The sequence below is a fragment of the Babylonia areolata genome, chromosome 18 (genome assembly GCF_041734735.1).
Source record: "Babylonia areolata isolate BAREFJ2019XMU chromosome 18, ASM4173473v1, whole genome shotgun sequence".
Classification (NCBI taxonomy): domain Eukaryota; kingdom Metazoa; phylum Mollusca; class Gastropoda; order Neogastropoda; family Buccinidae; genus Babylonia; species Babylonia areolata.
This window is the reverse complement of record NC_134893.1, coordinates 4,245,717-4,265,101: the sequence shown is the minus strand read 5'-3', so window position 1 is coordinate 4,265,101 and position 19,385 is coordinate 4,245,717. Positions and strand designations below refer to the sequence as shown.

The 19,385-nt window shown below is 43.3% G+C and overlaps 1 protein-coding gene across 2 annotated transcripts in view; it reads right to left on the bottom strand.

Moving 5' to 3' along the window:
- Positions 1 to 4,655: 4,655 nt before the first annotated feature.
- The window catches only part of LOC143293141 (glyoxal reductase-like), a 17,498-nt gene continuing 2,768 nt past the window's right edge, over positions 4,656 to 19,385 (bottom strand). For both annotated transcript variants that reach the window (XM_076604056.1, XM_076604057.1), the window contains exons 2-8: positions 19,244 to 19,385; positions 18,655 to 18,746; positions 14,627 to 14,755; positions 13,785 to 13,892; positions 10,920 to 11,138; positions 8,651 to 8,798; positions 4,656 to 6,913 (exon numbers count right to left, since the gene is read on the bottom strand). The exon at positions 19,244 to 19,385 is cut by the window's right edge and continues 128 nt beyond it. In XM_076604056.1, coding sequence (XP_076460171.1) covers positions 6,854 to 6,913; positions 8,651 to 8,798; positions 10,920 to 11,138; positions 13,785 to 13,892; positions 14,627 to 14,755; positions 18,655 to 18,746; positions 19,244 to 19,330 — 843 coding nt within the window. In that variant the 5' untranslated portion in view covers positions 19,331 to 19,385 and the 3' untranslated portion in view covers positions 4,656 to 6,853. The remainder of the gene's footprint in view (positions 6,914 to 8,650; positions 8,799 to 10,919; positions 11,139 to 13,784; positions 13,893 to 14,626; positions 14,756 to 18,654; positions 18,747 to 19,243) is intronic.

Genomic DNA, 19,385 nt, shown 5'->3' with positions numbered 1-19,385 from the left:
ACACGAAAGGGAAAGATCATTCGCAACACCCAGGTCTTTCCATAGTGTCCACTGTGTCCATTCTTCAATGTTCTACGACTCTTGGTGAAAAGTCATTACATCGATGAACAAGACAATAAAAAAAAAGATATATACACACACGCACACACAAAAATAATATATTTATTTCGTTTAAGTGTACTCTTTCGGCTTTCACGCTCAAACACACACATGCACACACAAAAAATAAACACACAAAACACACACACATACACACAAATACACACACACGAACACACACACACACACACACACACACACACACACACACACACACACACACACACACACACACACACACTCAAGCACATATACACACACGCACACACACACACAGAGGCAAACACACATAGACACACACACACACACACACACACACACACACACACACACACACACAAAGAAAAAAAAAAAAAAAAAAACACCCGAGTCCCTTTGCCTACCATGTACCATTGAACAGATCCCAGTCGAACGTCTGCTGCATAATCTTGGGCATGCTGCATGTGGGCCACTCCAGGGCTGGACACGGCACCGTTGCTATGGAGATGAGCAGTATGACCACCCACTGGACACGAAGCGTCACCATCTGTCCCGCTGTCCGATACTGTTGAACAAGTAAAACCATGTTCCTGAACGTGAAGATATGACTTAACTCTCTCCATACGAACGGTGAAAAAGACGACGTTAACAGCGTTTCACGCCAATTACCATCATCGAAATATTGCAAGCGGAAGGCTCTTATACTGAACAGGTGAATGTTGACAAAGAACACCACAATTCTGACGACGGAAGCTAAAGGTTGGGTCATTCAGACACCCACTGGACATCCGAGGGGTCTGTGTAGAGGAGAAAAGAGGACTGGCCGTACTGAGTGAGTTAAAAAGCCCTATAGTCAGCCAGGATGTAAGGGTATCACTGTTTACTTCTTCTTCTTCTTCTTCGTCGTCGTCGTCGTCTTCTTCTTCAGTCTTCTCCTTTTTTATCCATGCTTATACTAACATCGACACACATCATATCAATACAAACACATACTCAAGTACATATAAATCCTGAAATAATAATTATTCATGCCTCAACATAAAAACCCATCATATCAATACGAATCGTTATAACTATAGAAATGCAGTATGGGATGGCATCCAACCAAAATCAACGCTTGTGCCTTTCACAAATTGGGACTGTATAGTAATTACTTAATTTCAAACAATAAATCTTTTCTCTAATTATTCTCAAAAAGGAGTAAACTTTTTTCAGACTGGGAATCAGCACAAGAAAAAGATATTACTTATCGTCATTGGTATTTGAACAAGGTAATTATAAAGCCATAAAGGTGACCACTGACTCAGCTGTAAACTGAATTGAGTGTTCCTTTCCTGAATATTGGTTTTGTTGTTGTTGTTGTTGTTGTTGTTAAGACCAGGAATCACAAAAGCGGGTCAAGCACTGCTGTCATCCAGGACCAAGCCATCAGTGTAAACTTTCAAGTGATTATCAATAAGCTTGATCTCCAACGGAGGATAGGCGCTGTATGTAGGTGACCGTTGGAGAGGATAGGCGCTGTATGTAGGTAGGTGACCGTTGGAGAGGATAGGCGCTGTATGTAGGTGACCGTTGGAGAGGATAGGCGCTGTGTGTAGGTGACCGTTGGAGAGGATAGGCGCTGTATGTAGGTGACCGTTGGAGAGGATAGGCGCTGTATGTAGGTGACCGTTGGAGAGGATAGGCGCTGTATGCAGGTGACCGTTGGAGAGGATAGGCGCTGTGTGTAGGTGACCGTTGGAGAGGATAGGCGCTGTGTGTAGGTGACCGTTGGAGAGGATAGGCGCTGTATGTAGGTGACCGTTGGAGAGGATAGGCGCTGTGTATAGGTGACCGTTGGAGATCAAGCTCCAGGCGCTTTTCTTAACACGGGGTTATTTATTTACTTGGGACATACAGCTGCCTTTAGGCACCCTCATTCAGTTCCAGTGCCACTCGGTTACACGTCAGTCAAGCGCCACAGATGTATGATAGTATGACAGTCATCGTTTTCGACTGACCATCTGAACAGCACAGGAGGTAACTCCTTACAGACTGTCTGGGCTACAATTTGATTATAGTGAACAGTGTCTTGCCCAAGTTACATCCCCACTCTCTCAGCCAAGAGGGTTTTAGGACAGTCGGCGTCGGGATGGTCAGTTCCCACAGGCGAACTAGCCCTCAAGGGTGCAGCACTAAGAGCCAGTGCAATTTTGCCTCCTAGTTTGAGTCCTAGTGCTTCACAAAAGACTAAGCTGTAAATGGTTTCTTGTTGCATTGGAGAAACTATTGATAATACAACTCTCACTTTGCTGTTGGCCCAACTGCAAACTTACGTCAGTCTGTGATATAAGCTCATACATACTGTGATAAGTTCATACAAGCGCCACAGATACACGCTCTATAACAGAGTGGATTTTAATTAACTTACTTTCTTAACACGAACCTAAAGTCAACCTACCTACCAACCAACCAGCCAACACGCACAGCGACCGTCGTCCAGAGAATGTCCTGGCCTCAGTGGAAACCTGTGCAATACACCACTGCAAAAGCACTGGACAGCGTGAACTACGTCATAATTGTCGGCAAGAGAAAAGGACCCCATACCAGTAAACTGCTAAAAGCTTTTTTTGTCCGGTAGCAACAGTACGCATCGCTTTTAAATGCGTAGCTCTTTTTTCACCCATCAGTATGCAGTGAGGGCCTTGATCACTCCAGCAGCTGGCGACAGCTGGTGACAGACTGGGCGAGGGAGGTGGCAGAATGGTTAAAGCGCTTGCCTGCCGATACAGTGTCAGTGAGTGTCTTGGTTCCAATCCTGTTCTCACCCTTTCTACCACGTTTGACTGGGAAATCAAACAGCCGAAGAGTCCAGTCATTCGGAGACGATAAACCGAGGTCTTGCAGCACGCATTTGGTGCACTGAAAAAAGAACCTATGGCAACATAAATATTGTCCTCTGGGAAAACATCAGTGGAAGAAATCCACTCTGATAGGCACACACACACACACACACACACACACACATATCATACATACACACACATGCACTCAGGACCTGATAAAGTGTGTTGGATTAAGCTGCTGGTCAGGAATCTACTTGGAAGATTGGTGTAGGTTATATGGACTTGTCCGAACGCAGTTACGCCCCTTCGTGGAACTGAAACTGCTGGTGTCTGACTGGAGCAGTGAGTGACCTCTAGATGGTGACACAACGATTCTCAATACAAGCCTGAGCAGCATTATCCGCAGCGAGAACCAGCATCAATCCATCAATTGTCGATTGTTGCCCTGCACATGGATTACCACAGGACGTGATGTGTTCAAACCCCACTTTATCTGCCCATCCACCACTTACTCACCTACTCGCTTCAGTCCTGATTTGGCCCTGTGCGTCAGCTGGTCCATAAGCAGCCAGCAATGTCAGATGTCCCCCACTCGCTTTGGTCTGCCCCCTCCCCCCCCCCCAACTTTTTTTTTCTTTTTTAATTGAGCGACGCGTATGATACAAGCGACAAGCGTACTCTTAAAAACGTTGATCTGTGTTTCAAACGTTCTAAGTGGAGTGAAAGCCTTCTAGGCTTGCGTGAAATCAAACGGCATTTTTTTTTTTTTTTTTATCTTTATATTTAAAAGGGGGAGTGTTAACTTGTTCTGGTTCATTTCTGGGCTTTCGGTTTTGATTTCAGCGTGTCTCACTGTAGAGATAAACTTTTGTTGGGTTCGTGACATTGTTTTCACATTCATAAGACGGCATAATTGCTCCCCCCCACCTCCCTTTCTCTATCTCTTTCTGAAGAACAGATTGGAAGAATACACTATACCTAAAATCTTGATCCTTGAATAGAACGTTTTGTGTTCCGAGTTCTCTCTCTGTTCACTCTCTCTCCCTGTCTCTATATACCTGTGTCCACTCTCTCTCTCTCATTCTCTACGTACCTGTGTACCTACATTTATGTATAATGTTGATCCCCTTCGATCAGTTCAGGGGCCATGGCCTATAATGACTACACCATTCATTCATTCTCCCTTAGTTGTCTCTCCCTATGTCAAAGTGGCTCAACACGGAAAAAGCCTACACACGGAAACAATTCAACGTGAGGATCGCAGCCCATCAACAACTGCGAAGAATAATGCGGAGAACAACAAAAACAACATTTTTTACGGCAAGAGACTGACACCCTCCAACACACATTCCCTCACCCTCTTCTCTCTTCCCTTTCCGTTACACGACCAACATCGACTTGCCGATGACTCTGTCGTGGTTCATGCATGCTGGGTATTTTCGTGTCTCCATAAGCCACCGAACACTGACAGGGGTTACAGACGTATTTGATCTTCTGCATGCGTATACACACGAGGCACTAGCACGAGGCACTAGCAGGTCTGCGCATATGTTGACCTGGGAGATCAGAAAAATCTCCACCCTTCACCCACCAGGCGCCGTTACCAAGATTCGAACCCTGGACCCTCAGATTGAAAGTCAAATGCTTAAACCACTTGGCTATTGCTCTTCCCACCACTCCCCTTCCTCCACCCCACCCCTCAATCACACACACACACTCACTCTCTCTCTCTCTCACGCACACACTTGGAACTGGCTTAGGGATGGTTTTATTGTTGGTGTGTTTTCAGCTCTGTTATGGCCTCTGTGGTGGTCGGACAATACACAATGTGAAGTGGAATAAAACAACTTGATGATACTCTTTCTGCAGCGCTCTTTCTTTTTTTAGCACTATAATTCTAAATAATGGACCAGTTCTTTCATGCATCCATTCATATACATTGAATCCTAACACACAGATGTAGTGAGCAACTTGTTCTGATTATTAACTTTACATTCAAACTGGGAACACAAATCAAAAGGTCTGTCCAAAGCAGAAAGTCGTAAAGGTTTCAACACTACCATTGTAAGTGGATATTTGTTACACTGAGAATGAACATAAGAAAATTAAAAAAAATAAAATTAAAAAACAACAACAGAAAAGCGAAAAATGTTATCTGTAAAATGCATAGAACCGCCTATTAGCAAAGTGACTAGGATACAATAAATCTATATTTGTCACAGATAAACAATTTTCCTGTTTTCCTTGATATGTTATGAACTTACCTGAAATTTAATACTTTCAACTATGACATGAGTCTGCTAGTTGTTTGTAAAAAAAAAATGTTTTTAAAAAATTAAAAAAAGTAAAAAAAAATGGCTGCCCTGATCTTTCAGAGACCATTCTGGTCAAAGTTACTTTCTTTAACCTTTATGGTTATCAAGACTAGAAAAATCATGAAATCTGAGGCTGGAATATATCAAAGTACACTAAAGTAAAGTCATGTAAACTGACATATTTTCATCATTATACAGAATGCCCAAAGCACAGAAAGTACACATACTGAACAAAGAACAGATAAATAACAATCCCTCAAAGTGCTGCAAGAAATGTAGTTACAACTCATCACCAACTCATACTGAGGAAAGCACAAGACATGCACACAATGAGGAAAAAACATGCTTTATTGTTCACATAGTGCAGTAGTTTGCATTATTTGATTGTTGATCTGTGTTCGTGTGTGTATTGTGCCTGTAGGTGCGTGTATGTGTGTGTGTGTCACTGAGTGAGTGCGTGAGTAATGTGTTTGGGTATGCAGCTCGTGTTCGTTGGTGCATGTGTGCGTGCGGGTGCGTGTATGTGTGTGCGCACGTTGTGTGTTTTGTGTGTTTGTATGTAGGTATGTATGTATGTATCTACCTACGTATATATGCATGCGTATACGTGCTTGTGTTCTTTCAATTTCAATTGTCTACTTTTGTTGTTGTCGTTGTTACCATTTTTATACCTGTTGCATTTCTTGATTTAATCAACTGACATGACCTATTTTAATTGTTCTCTCTCACCTATGTTTCAAATTATATGCATATGTTTGAGTGAATGTTTTTAGTGCTATTGTAAAGTGCATAGAGCTTCAAGAATATGCGCTATAGCAAGAAGTCTTAATAAATAAATAAATAAATAACATACAAACACATCAGACATGTGTACACAGTCTATCACACACATCAGCCAGGAACAAATTTCAAAAGGCTGAAAACAGAAGAGCATGGATGAGAAAAAAATATGAAGAACACTTTTGAAAACCGACACCAAGTCAAAAACTAATGACAATCAATAAATACTAACAAATTCCAACAGTCAATGCTGCAGCCTCAACAACCACATCATCTCAAATCAAGTGTCTGCTGGCTTGGTCAGAAACTCTTAACTTTGCAGAAGAAAAACTGACAAACAGGACATTCTTTGGATAACTTTTTTTTTTCTTCTCCACATTCATTATTGCTGTCTATGTCCCGAAAGGCTTCTTAAAGGATAAATCATCCAGCAGAATGGTACATGCCATTGCCAGGTCCAAGACACTGGAAGCACTGTTAAACAATGCCCCAAGCTCAGTCAAGACTATGACCAAACCTGTGAGGTAGTGGGAATGAAACTCAACTTTCTTGGTATAAGATCAATGTAGGGGAGAGAATTAACGGAGGGGAGAGGAAGGGGCAGGAAACAATGCAAGGAGGCAGAGGGGGAAGTAAGCAATACAGGGAGGGAGAAGCAGTGCAGGGGGTGGGGTGGTGTGGAGCTGGGTACATAAGCAAAGCAGGAGTAGGGGTGTGGAAGGTGTTTTGGGGTTGGTGGTGGAAAGTAAGCACCGGAATATTTGAGAACAAGCATCAGTTCAATTTCACAGTCTGAATTATGGCACGGTGGGTTTTTGTCTTTTTTTTCTTTCTTTCTTCCTCCATGGGCTGTCACTATCCTTTCCATGGGCTTGCAATTGCGTTCCATGCAAAGGATTTCTCTGGCAAGGTGTTCTGCAACAGGATAAATCATAATATAAATGAACATGCAAGCAAGCAAAAACAAAAACATATAACAAAACAGAGTATCTCGTTCCTTGCTGACTGCCGGTTCTGGGACAGCAGCAGATAAATCCTATGTGTGGCCGTGTATGTAGGACTTGGGATGAGTAACATGGGGGTAGTGCCACTGATCCTGTGTGTGGCTGTGTATGTAGGACTTGGGATGAGTAACATGGGGGGTAGTGCCACTAATCCTGTGTGTGGCTGTGTATGTAGGACTTGGGATGAGTAACATGGGGGGTAGTGCCACTGATCCTGTGTGTGGCTGTGTATGTAGGACTTGGGATGAGTAACATGGGGGTAGTGCCACTGATCCTGTGTGTGGCTGTGTATGTAGGCTTGGGATGGAGTAACAATGGGGGGTAGTGCCACTAATCCTGTGTGTGGCTGTGTATGTAGGACTTGGGATGAGTAACATTGGGGGTAATGCCCACTGATCCCTGTGTGTGAAGTGTATGTAGGACTTGGGATTGAGGTAACATTGGGGGTGGAGGTGCCACTGAAGCCTGTGTGTGGCCTGTGTATGTAGGGACTTGGGGATGAGTAAACATTGGGGGGTAGTTGCCACTAGATCTGTGTGTGAAGTGTATGTAGGACTTGAGATGAGTAACATGGGGGTAGTTGACACTAATCCTGTGTGTGGCTGTGTATGTAGGACTTGGGATGAGTAACATGGGGGGTAGTGCCACTGATCCGTGTGTGAAGTGTATGTAGGACTTGGGATGAGTAACCTGTGTGTGGCCGTGTATGTAGGACTTGGGATGAGTAACATGGGGAGTGCCACTGATCCTGTGTGTGGCTGTGTATGTAGGACTTGGGTTGAGTAACATGGGGGGTAGTGCCACTAATCCTGTGTGTGGCTGTGTATGTAGGACTTGGGATGAGTAACATGGGGGTAGTGCCACTGATCCTGTGTGTGGCTGTGTATGTAGGACTTGGGATGAGTAACATGGGGGGTAGTGCCACTGACCTGGTGCGTGTGCAGAAGTAGCAGCAAAAAAAAAAAAAAAAAAGAAAAAAGGGAAGGTGGGGGCTGGAACTTTTTCAAAATCTGTAAGAGTGAGACTTAAAACCAAAGAAAAATAGATGAACGCAGACAACTACACCTGCATGTGTTGGTACAAAGCTTAGTCACGTTCAGGTGAAAAACCTCGGTTTCATTCATAGGCATAGTAAGTAATTTGTCGTTGGTATTTTTCACTCGTCAATTCATTCACCCATGTTCTGCAAATCTTGAATCCCCCAAACCCAGCCACACAGAGATTCAACCTGCCGCCATCCCAGTACCAGCAGTCCAAAGGGAACCGTCTATGTTAGAATACCCAGTAATTCTGCAGAATTATTTCAGCAAGTGCATTTAAAAAAAAGAAGAAGATGACATTTTTCATATTCTTGGAATATTAATTTTCAGTGTCTGCCCCTGAGTCAGTTCCATGTTTATGTGTGCATGTGGTGCCAAACAGTATATGCTATGGCAGCTGAGTGTTCAGCAAGTCTGAAGCAGCAACAGTGGCAGCACTGCCAACACTGGAAGAACTGACAGACTGATCAATTATTTTCAGCCTCTGGGTTTAACATAAAGATGCATATTTATTGGTGTGAAAGGGCGGAGTGTGTGCATAGGTATATGTGTCTGTGCCTGTGTCTGCGTGTGCATGAATATCGAATGACAGATGCCGATTTCCATACCAAAGCGGCCATGTCTTCATCCGGGATGGACCAGTCGAAGACCTGGGCATTCTCTATGATCCGTGCCTCTGTGACAGTCTTGGGGATGGTGATGTAACCCATCTGTACACTGTAGCGAATCAGAGTCTGGGCCACGGTCTTCTTCAGTCTGCCCACACATGAAATCATACATGATAACTACCCCTTTCAACAAATATGCATGGAGAAAGTGCAAATTAACTGAATATGTATAGGTTTACTTTTCTTTTAGGTTGATCACGCCATGAGTTTGTCGAACGTGGGTATAGCCGTTTTCGACATAAGTGTTTTCTATTGTCTTGCAGCAGGTTTGTTGTTGCGACTTTGATACATATTATATTCATGCTATTTGGTTTGTATGTGTTAAACGATTATTCTGATGTGTCCCATGCCAATGGGACTGTAATGTCAATGGCATTAAAACATTTTTCAGTTTCAGTTACCCCTTTCAACAATGGTTTATGATAACTACCCCCTTCAACAATGACAAACCATAGTCCTCCTGCCCCTTGAAAAGTGTAACTTTGAATGGCTGAATATGATGACCAATTGTGATTCTGTTCACAGTGGTTTTAATCTTTAATATGATGGTAACAACAAGAACAACAATGATAAGAACAGCAACAGTAAACAGCAGTGAACGACATTATATGATAACAGAATGAATCTTAGGTCAGATCCTAGAGATGTTGCAGTGACAATTCCAGGAAAAATGTAGATCTTTGTTCACCAAAAAGATAGTAACAGAAAATTAGAACTGAATAGGGCATGCATCCTGATCCACTTTAAAAACAAACATTTTTGTTTCTTTTGAGGTTTTTTTTTGTTTTTGTTTTTACAATAAAAACAATTGAAAATATATATATGAACTGAATAGGACACACTTCCTGATCCACTTTAAAAACAAACATTCTTGTTTCGGGGTTTTTTTTTGTTGTTGTTGTTTTTTTTACAATGAAAACAATTTAAAAAATATGATTATTTATTCAAAGTCTTCTTCTCTCTTTCTTTGTTCATGGGCTGCAACTCCCATGGTCACTCATATGTACACACGAGTGGACTTTTAAGTGTATGACGGTCCCATATAGGAAGCCATACTCCATTTTTGGGGGTGTGCATGCTGGGTATGTTCCTGTTTCCATAACCCACCAAACGCTGACATGAATAACAGGAACTTTAACCTGCATATTTGATCTTCTGCTTGCGTATACACACAAAGGGGGTTCAGGCACAAACAGGTCTACACATATGTTGATCTGGAAGACTGGAAAAATCTCCATCCTTTACCTACCAAGCGCCGTTACCGAGATTCAAACCCTGGACCCTCAGATTGAAAGTCCAACCCTATAACCACTTGGCTATTGCGCCCATCATTTATTCAACTAATGTTCCTTACCATCCATGGAGATGTGACAAACATGCACATAACTGCGTCGTAAAAATGCTGAACTAATCTTTCTCCATGTCTTTTCAATTGGTAACATCAGTGACATGATTGGATACGTATACCATGCACTGATGCAGTCAAGTTTTAAAGTTCATCTGATAATCTGCCATTTTTGCACTGTTTCTTTCTGTCTTACAGCAGTTACAGATTTTTTAAAATTGTCTAATAAATGATCAAACAGATGCTATAATAATATTTGACAGAAAAAAACAATTAAAATTATAAAGGCCTTTTAACCAATAGGGTAATTTGATCTAAAGTAAAGTTGTTATACACTCTTTCAAACAAAATATTATTCTCCGTACACCTGATGTTAGAAGAAAGGTTTTGAAATTACCTGATTAGACATTGTTGCTGCAAACATAAATATACATATCACACTGCCACACCAAACTGCTGGATGATGTCCTTTCCAGTTGTACAGTATGTCTGTTTATTAGAGTTTAAAAATTCCCATGTTTCCCCATGTCCAAGTGTACAGTGTGTGCAAAACAGACACCCACACACCAACAAAAACACTTGTACACACACCGACTTACCTTACCTGCATTTGTTAGAGTTTAAAATTCATGCAACCCACATGTTCATGTGTACATGTGATGTGCGCATACCCTAATAAAATACTGCAAAACAGACACCCACACACCAACAAAAACACTTGTACACACACCGACTTACCTTATCTGCATTTGTTAGAGTTTAAAATTCATGCAACCCACATGTTCATGTGTACATGTGATGTGCGCACACCCTAATAAAACACTTGTGCATGCTCACTGACTTACTAAGTTTATTATTACTTACCTTTCTGCCAAACTGACAAACATAGGGTCAGTAATTCCCGTGCCATTCATGAGAGGTGAGTAGCCCATGACGGCAATGTTGTTCTGCTGGCAGTAGGAGACCAGTTCGCGTTTCTTCTGGAAGGGGTGAAGTTCCACTTGGTTCACTGCAGGCATGGGCACCCCTGCTGCCTTCATGTGTTCCAGGTGATCCACATCAAAGTTGGACACACCAATGGATCTGGAGGGAAAAAGCAAAGTCATAGTTTGGGCAAAATTGACAGAATGGTGCAACAAGCAGACACTGGTGCATATCATCTGTGCTGTAACAGGGTTGTAACAAGCAGACACTGGTGCATATCATCTGTGCTGTTACAGCGTTGTAACAAGCAGACTTTGGTGCGTATCATCTGTGCTGTTACAGGGTTGTAACAAGCAGACTTTGGTGCATATCATCTGTGCTGTAACAGGGTTGTAACAAGCAGACATTGGTGCATATCATCTGTGCTGTAACAGGGTTGTAACAAGCAGACTTTGGTGTGTATCATGTGTGCAGTTATGGGGTTACAATAAGCGGACTTCTGTGCGTATCACCTGTGCTGTTACAGCGTTGTAACAAGCGGACTTTGGTGCATACCATGTGTGCAGTTATGGGGTTACAACAAGCGGACTTTGGTGCGTATCATCTGTGCTGTTACAGGGTTGCAACAAGCGGACTTTGGTGTGTATCATCTGTGCTGTTACAGGGTTACAACAAGCGGACTTTGGTGCGTACCATGTGTGCAGTTATGGGGTTACAACAAGCGGACTTTGGTGCGTATTATCTGTGCTGTAACAGCGTTGCAACAAGCTGACTTTGGTGTGTATCATCTGTGCTGTTACAGCGTTGCAACAAGCAGACTTTGGTGTGTATCATGTGTGCAGTTATGGGGTTACAACAAGCAGACTTTGGTGTGTATCACCTGTGCTGTTACAGCGTTGCAACAAGCGGACTTTGGTGTGTATCATGTGTGCAGTTATGGGGTTACAACAAGCGGACTTTGGTGTGTATCATCTGTGCTGTTACAAAGTTGCAATAAGCAGACTTTGGTGTGTATCATCTGTGCTGTTACAGGGTTACAACAAGCGGACTTTGGTGTGTATCATCTGTGCTGTTACAGGGTTGCAACAAGCGGACTTTGGTGTGTATCATCTGTGCTGTTATGGGGTTACAACAAGCGGACTTTGGTGTGTATCATCTGTGCTGTTACAGCGTTGCAACAAGCGGACTTTGGTGCGTATCATGTGTGCAGTTACAGGGTTACAACAAGCGGACTTTGGTGTGTATCATCTGTGCTGTTACAGGGTTACAACAAGCGGACTTTGGTGTGTATCATCTGTGCTGTTACAGGGTTGTAACAAGCAGACTTTGGTGTGTATCATCTGTGCTGTTACAGGGTTGTAACAAGCAGACTTTGGTGTGTATCATCTGTGCTGTAACAGGGTTGTAACAAGCGGACTTTGGTGTGTATCATCTGTGCTGTTACAGGGTTGCAACAAGCGGACTTTGGTGCGTATCATCTGTGCTGTAACAGGGTTGCAACAAGCGGACTTTGTTGCATATCACCCAACCACACACACCTAAATCAAATCAAATCATGTTGCTTATAACCCAGCCGAGCAAACAGCGGCCATATCAGGGCTGATCACCCATCAGTCCCTACACTCTGGGCTCCCTGAGCATGCATATACATGTAACATGCATGTGCACACACACACACACACACACACACACACACACACACACACATTCCTCTCTAACTATGTCAATGTTGCTATCATCATTATCATATGTTTATGTCATTTTGTCTTCCTCCCTGTCTCCACTGTAACCATTTCAGATCAGGCTATTTGACAACCGAATGAAGACTTCATGATATTATTTCTCTCTCATGAAATTAAAAAAAAAAATCCAATCAACAGTCATAAAGAAAAGAAAGAAAAAAAACTACCGTACTACACTTTTTTGGTAGATTAGGTCAGAATGTTTGAATATAGACTGTTCTATTGCAGATCTCAGCTGATCAATACAATAATAGTATTCAAAAGGAGGAGTTTGCATTATACTCCATGTTTGGTGATACATATACTTACCATATCAAACTGATGCAAACTAGGCCTATCTGTTTGTTTGCTTGGCCAAATTTCGCGTGGCTAACAGTGAAAAGACGAGCTGTCTTGCCCAATCTGCTCTTAGCCAATCAAACGCCTCTAAAAGCTATAAGCGCTGAATCATTCAGATCTCAGCTGATCAATACAATAATAGTATTCATTCAAAATGTTCTTTATGATATGACTGAAGTAATAAACATTGGCAGTTCATAAATGTGTGGAAGAGAATCCTACTTGATGAAAACTGGCACAGTTGGCGTATATGTATACATCACAATCCCATTCACTGTGTAGGAAAAGACTGAATGTGTGGGGTGCACATGTGTATGCATGCATGTGAGAGGGAGAGAAGGAAAAGCAGATAGTGAGACAAAGCAAGAGAAAGACTTTTGAATATCTTGGCAAAATCTTAATGTATGAACAAACATGAACATGTGTATTTGTACCTGAGTTAGCATGTACACATGAAGCCAGAGTAAGTGTGACATATTATAATAAAATTCTGTATTACTTATGTTATTATGAAAGACAGACAGGCAGATAATACTAATAGTCCCAATGCCAACTTAAAGAAAAAAAGCTGTTTGTATCAATAACCGTCATTTTGTTTCAAAACAGACAAGCAGTGGCCTACATCTGTCTTGTGAATTTTTTTTCCGAAGCTTGCCCCTGTAGGTACTGAAACGATGAAGCTTTTAAAATGACCAGCCACAGAAATCTTAAAACAGGAACTCACTTGACCAGTCCCTGCTGCTGAAACTCCACCATGGCTTTGTAAGACTCCAGCACATGGCCGTCTGATGGGGAATGGATCAGGTACAGGTCCAAGTAGCCACAGTCCAGTCTGTGCACACACACACACACACACACACACACACACGCACAAACACACAGAGTATTCTTCAATTCTTTGGAAATCTTATTTTTATTTTCAGCCCCTTCACACCATTTAGGAGTAGGGGGATGACAGACAAGTAAAGGGAGATATGCATGAAGACAATAAATGGTGGGAAACACAGAAACAAGACAGTAAGGATAGAAATGATGGTGAGACCGACATTCAGAGAGGAAGGAAAGAGGAAAAGCTGACATTCAGAGAGGAAGGAAAGACGAAAAGCTGACATTCACAGAGGGAGGAAGAAGAGTGGGAAACACTGGCATTCAGAGAGAGAGAGACACTGACACTGACACAGGTTTAATTGTGAAGGCCACCGGCCCATACACAAAGGGGTGGGGGATACAAAGGGGCAATTCGATTGCTCTTCACACACACACACACACACACATACATAAAAAAAAAAGGTGTACTGTACGTGAGTATCCGATAACTGGATGAAAAATACATAGCATGTTCGTACTCATCATGTTTATAGTTATACTAATTCATTCATTGTGTAAATTCGTCTCTAAACTGTAAAGCGTAATAAGTGTACACAGCAAGATTTCTCAGAGAGAGAGAGAGAGAGAGAGAGAGAGAGAGAGAGAGAGAGAGAGAGAGAGAGAATGAGAGAGAGAGAATGAGAGAAAGGAATCATGAAGGAAAGAGGGAGACACAGAGACAGAAAGAATCTCACTCACTGCTTGAGACTGTCATAGAACTCATCCCTGCAGGATTCATATCCTTTCTTCCACAGCTTGGTGACCAAGAAGACATCGTCACGTTTCACGCCAGACTTCTTGAGCCCTTCTCTCACGTCAGCTTGATTCCTGTCAGTATCATCAACATCGTCAGCATTATTATCATCTTCAGTCATCATCTTCATTGATGTGTGTGTGTGTGTGTGTGTGTGTGCACATTTGTGTCTGGTTGTGTGTGTGTGTGTGTGTGTGCACATTTGTGTCTGGTTGTGTGTGTGTGTGTGTGTGTGTGTGTGTGTGTGTTTGGTTGTGTGTGTGCACATTTGTGTCTGGTTGTGTGTGTGTGTGTGTGTGTGTGTGTGTGTGTGTGTGTGTGTGTGTGTGTGTTAGTGCAGAACGAGTTGTACTCTGTTCAATTTTCTGCTAATAAACTATTTTCAATAGTATCAAGCTGAAAAAGTGACAATGCGCAGAATGAATGTGCAATATGAGATGCCAGTCTTTTCATACATTTTCATAATAATAATAATCAGTTACAGCATTTTAAAGTGAATGTACCGGCGATAAGTATGCAATATTTTGATATGAATGTCTTGTGTGTTTATTGCTGTTGGTTTTTTTCCATTGCTGTCTGAGCACGTCATATATATATATATATATATATATATATATATATATATATATATATATATATATATATATATATATATATATATATATATCCCTTTTGCAATCTCTCCATTTGCCCCCAGACTCACACTGATTAAAGTACAGAATCAGCACTCTCTGTTATAAATACATTTCTGCATCAGCGTATCTGCTCTGCCCAATCTCTGTGACCGACTTCATATGTTATTCTGCACAACATTCAGCAATATTTATCATATATACTTGTACAAATCTATCACTGTCATAATTTTGCACACTGCACATGGGATCTCAGTTTATCTAATCATTGTTTCAACTGAAAGACTGGCACACATTCCACCACAAAGGTCACAAAGGTGGAAAGACAAGGCACTGGTTGGAAAGTGGAGTGAAACAGAGAGACTGACTGATTGACATATTCATCGATCAGGCCGTTGACCCATACCAACACAGACAAACACACCCAGATGTGGTGGTGGTGTGTCCATCGAGAGATCGATGATGACCATCGTTGTCATCCAGATGGGGGATGGGGGGAGGGTGGTGGTGGGGTGGGGGGAAGGATGCTCATGAGTCTATCTGTGAGTGCGCAGATGGCTGAATAGTCCAATCTGCGCACGAAATGTTCGCTGACAGTTGGGGCAGACAAAGACAGGCATATCATTGTCAGGGAGCTTGTTTGCCCGTGACTTTCTGGCCTGCCTCTTCTGAACAGCTGCAGCAGTCCTGTTGGCCTCGCACAACTTGGCGCCTTTGTGCACAGCAGCGCGCCATTTGTTACGGTCCACTGCAGATTCCTCCCAGGAGTCAGGGTTGATATCAAACGCTTTCAGAGAGACTTTCAGAGTATCTCTGAAGCGCTTTTTCTGACCTCCGTGTGATCTCTTCCCTTGTTGCAGCTCGCCATAGAAGAGCCTTTTGGGCAGCCGATGGTCTGGCATGCGCGCCACGTGTCCAGCCCAGCGAAGCTGGGACTGCATCAGGATGGTGAAGATGCTGGGAAGGGTGGCTTTTGCGAGCACCTCTGTGTCTGGGGTCCTGTCTTGCCACTTGATGTTCAGTAGCTTCCTGAGGCATGTTGTGTGGAAGTGGTTCAGCTTCTTGGCATGTCGTTGGTACACTGTCCAAGTTTCGCAGCCGTACAGTAGTGTGGGGAGAACTACTGCTCTGTAGACCTTTAGCTTGGTCTCAAGACTAATGCCTCTTCTGTTCCAGACATTTGCCCTGAGTCTACCAAAAGTTGCACTTGCTCTTGCAATCCTGACATTCACTTCATCGTCGATGGTCGCATTTCGTGACAGTGTGCTGCCAAGGTATGTGAACCGCTCCACCGCACTGAGTCTCTGACCGTTGACTGTGATGTTGGGCTCAACGTAGGGTTTCCCTGGGGCTGGCTGATGGAGAACTTCAGTTTTCCTCGTGCTGATGGTAAGGCCGAAGTTCCTGCTGGCAGTGGCAAACTTGTCGACGCTGAGTTGCATGTCAGCTTCAGATCCAGCGTTGAGGGCACAGTCATCAGCAAACAAAAAGTCTCTGATGATGTCTGTCATGACCTTCGTTTTTGCTTGAAGCCTTCCGAGGTTAAACAGCTTGCCATCTGTTCGGTACTTTAGGCCGATTCCAACATCGCCATCTCTGAAGGCATCAGTAAGCATTGCAGAGAACATGAGGCTGAACAGCGTTGGAGCCAGGACGCAGCCTTGCTTGACACCATTTGTGACAGCAAAAGGAGCAGATGTTTCGCCATTGTCCTGGACTCGAGCCTGCATGCCTTCATGGAATTGGCTGACCAAGGAAATAAATTTCCGAGGGCATCCGTACTTGGCCATGATCTTCCACAGTCCCTCTCTACTCACGGTGTCAAAGGCCTTAGTGAGGTCGACATAGGTGGAGAACAGATCAGCATTTTGCTCCTGACATTTCTCTTGCAGCTGCCTTGCAGCAAACACCATGTCGGTGGTTCCGCGCTCTTTCCGGAATCCACATTGGCTCTCAGGCAAATGACCTTGGTCAAGGTGTGCTGTGAGGCGGTTTAGTAGGATCCTGGCAAGTATCTTGCCTGCGATGGAGAGCAAGGAAATGCCCCGATGGTTATCACATGCTTGCCGGTTCCCCTTTCGCTTGTACAAGTGAATGATAGATGCATCTTTGAAATCCTGGGGGATCGTCTCTTCTTTCCACATGAGTGAGTACAGCTGATGAAGCTTCTCAGTCAGCACAGTGCCTCCATCCTTGTAGACCTCTGCTGGTATGGAGTCTGAGCCAGGTGCTTTGCCACTGGATAGCAGACGGATTGCTTTCTGGGTCTCAAGAAGTGTTGGCGGATCGTCCAGTGCTTCGTTGGTGGGGACTTGTGGGAGACGGTCTATGGCTTCATCATTTATGGAGGAAGGGCGATTTAAGACACTGTTGAAGTGCTCAGCCCATCGTTCGAGAATGTTCTCCTTCTCGGTGATCAAGGTATTCCCATCTGCACTGAGGAGGGGGGATGATCCTGAGGATGTGGGGCCGTAGACTTCTTTTAAGGCATCATAGAACCTCTTCATATCATGCCTGTCAGCATATCCCTGGATCTCATCAGCTTTGTCACTCAGCCACTTATCCTGCATCTGGCGTAACTTTTGCTGAACAGTCCTGCGGATGGCATTGTACGCATCCTTTTTTGATGTGGACTTTGGGTTGCTCAGGTGGGCTTGATGCAGACGGCGTTTCTCATCCAGAAGCTGCTTGATTTCATCACAGTTTTCATCAAACCAGTCTTTGTGCTTTCTGGTCATGGGTCCAAGGGTCTCTGAAGCTGTACTATAGATCAGCTCACGCAGGGTCCTCCAGTCAGACTCCACATTCTGGTTGTCCAGAGAGGCGGATTCCAGACGATCTTCCAGCAGCTCCACAAAGGACTGTTTGATGGTGATGCTTTTCAGCTTAGCGATGTTGAGCCGTTTTGGAGCCTTCTGGCCTTGGGGGCGTCTCTTGGGTTGGATTCGAATATTCAGCTTCGAGACTACAAGGCGATGGTCTGTCCAACACTCGGCGCCGCACATGGTCTTTGTTACACGTACATCTTGCCTATCCCTTTTCCTGACGATGACATAATCGATGAGATGCCAATGCTTTGAGCGAGGGTGCATCCATGACGTCCTGTTACGGGTAGGGAGGCAGAAAACTGTGTTGGTTATCAGCAGTTCGTGCTCTGCACAGGTCTGAAGCAAAAGCAATCCATTTGGGTTGCAGTGGCCCACACCGTGCTTTCCAATCACTCCATCCCAGGAGATGTAGTCAGATGTACAGTATATAAGTAATGCAACAATAATTAACAATCTAAATCATTTCAAGAGACTGAGAGACAGAGAGACTCAGGGAGTGAGTAGAAGTTTTACCCATATATGTTGGCTGTATCAATCATCTTGTAGCCATTCTTCAGCGCATAGTAGACCGCATTCTCTGCTCGACCATTCTCTCCTGATTGTGCCTGTGTTCAAATAAACCTTTCATGAACTGGTATGCACAACAAGGAAGAAAAAGAGGAAGAAATAATGCCAACATTTGATTTGATGATGATGACGATGATGACATTTATGTACAGATCATAATTTTTTTTATGAGCGAAGAGAAATGAAACTTAACTCACACATTAAAGAATAAGCTGAACATGAGTCAATGGGACGGGAAAGAAAACGAGAAGAAAAGCATGCACAATATATTGAATAAAATGAGTATTACATATGTATAGTCAATGAACAAGGTGTACTGCAAATAATGATGAACAAGTACACTCATAATACTGTTATACATAACAATAACGAGAGAATGTTACAGTACCAGTAGCAAAGAAAGAATGTGGGGTAGAGACACAGAGAGAGTCACACACACACACACACACACACACACACACACACACACACAGAGGAGGCAGACAGACAGAGACAGAGACAGACAGGGGTGGGAAGCTCTGCAGCTCTTTCTTACCTTCCACACTCCAAGCCCGAACAGAGGCATTGCATTGCCATCTCTCAGCTTGATGGTGCTCTCCAGATTCTGTGCGATGGTTGCCATCGTTATCCTTTTTGTAATACTGGTTCTTATTCTTTGTTGTCGTCTTCTTGTTTTC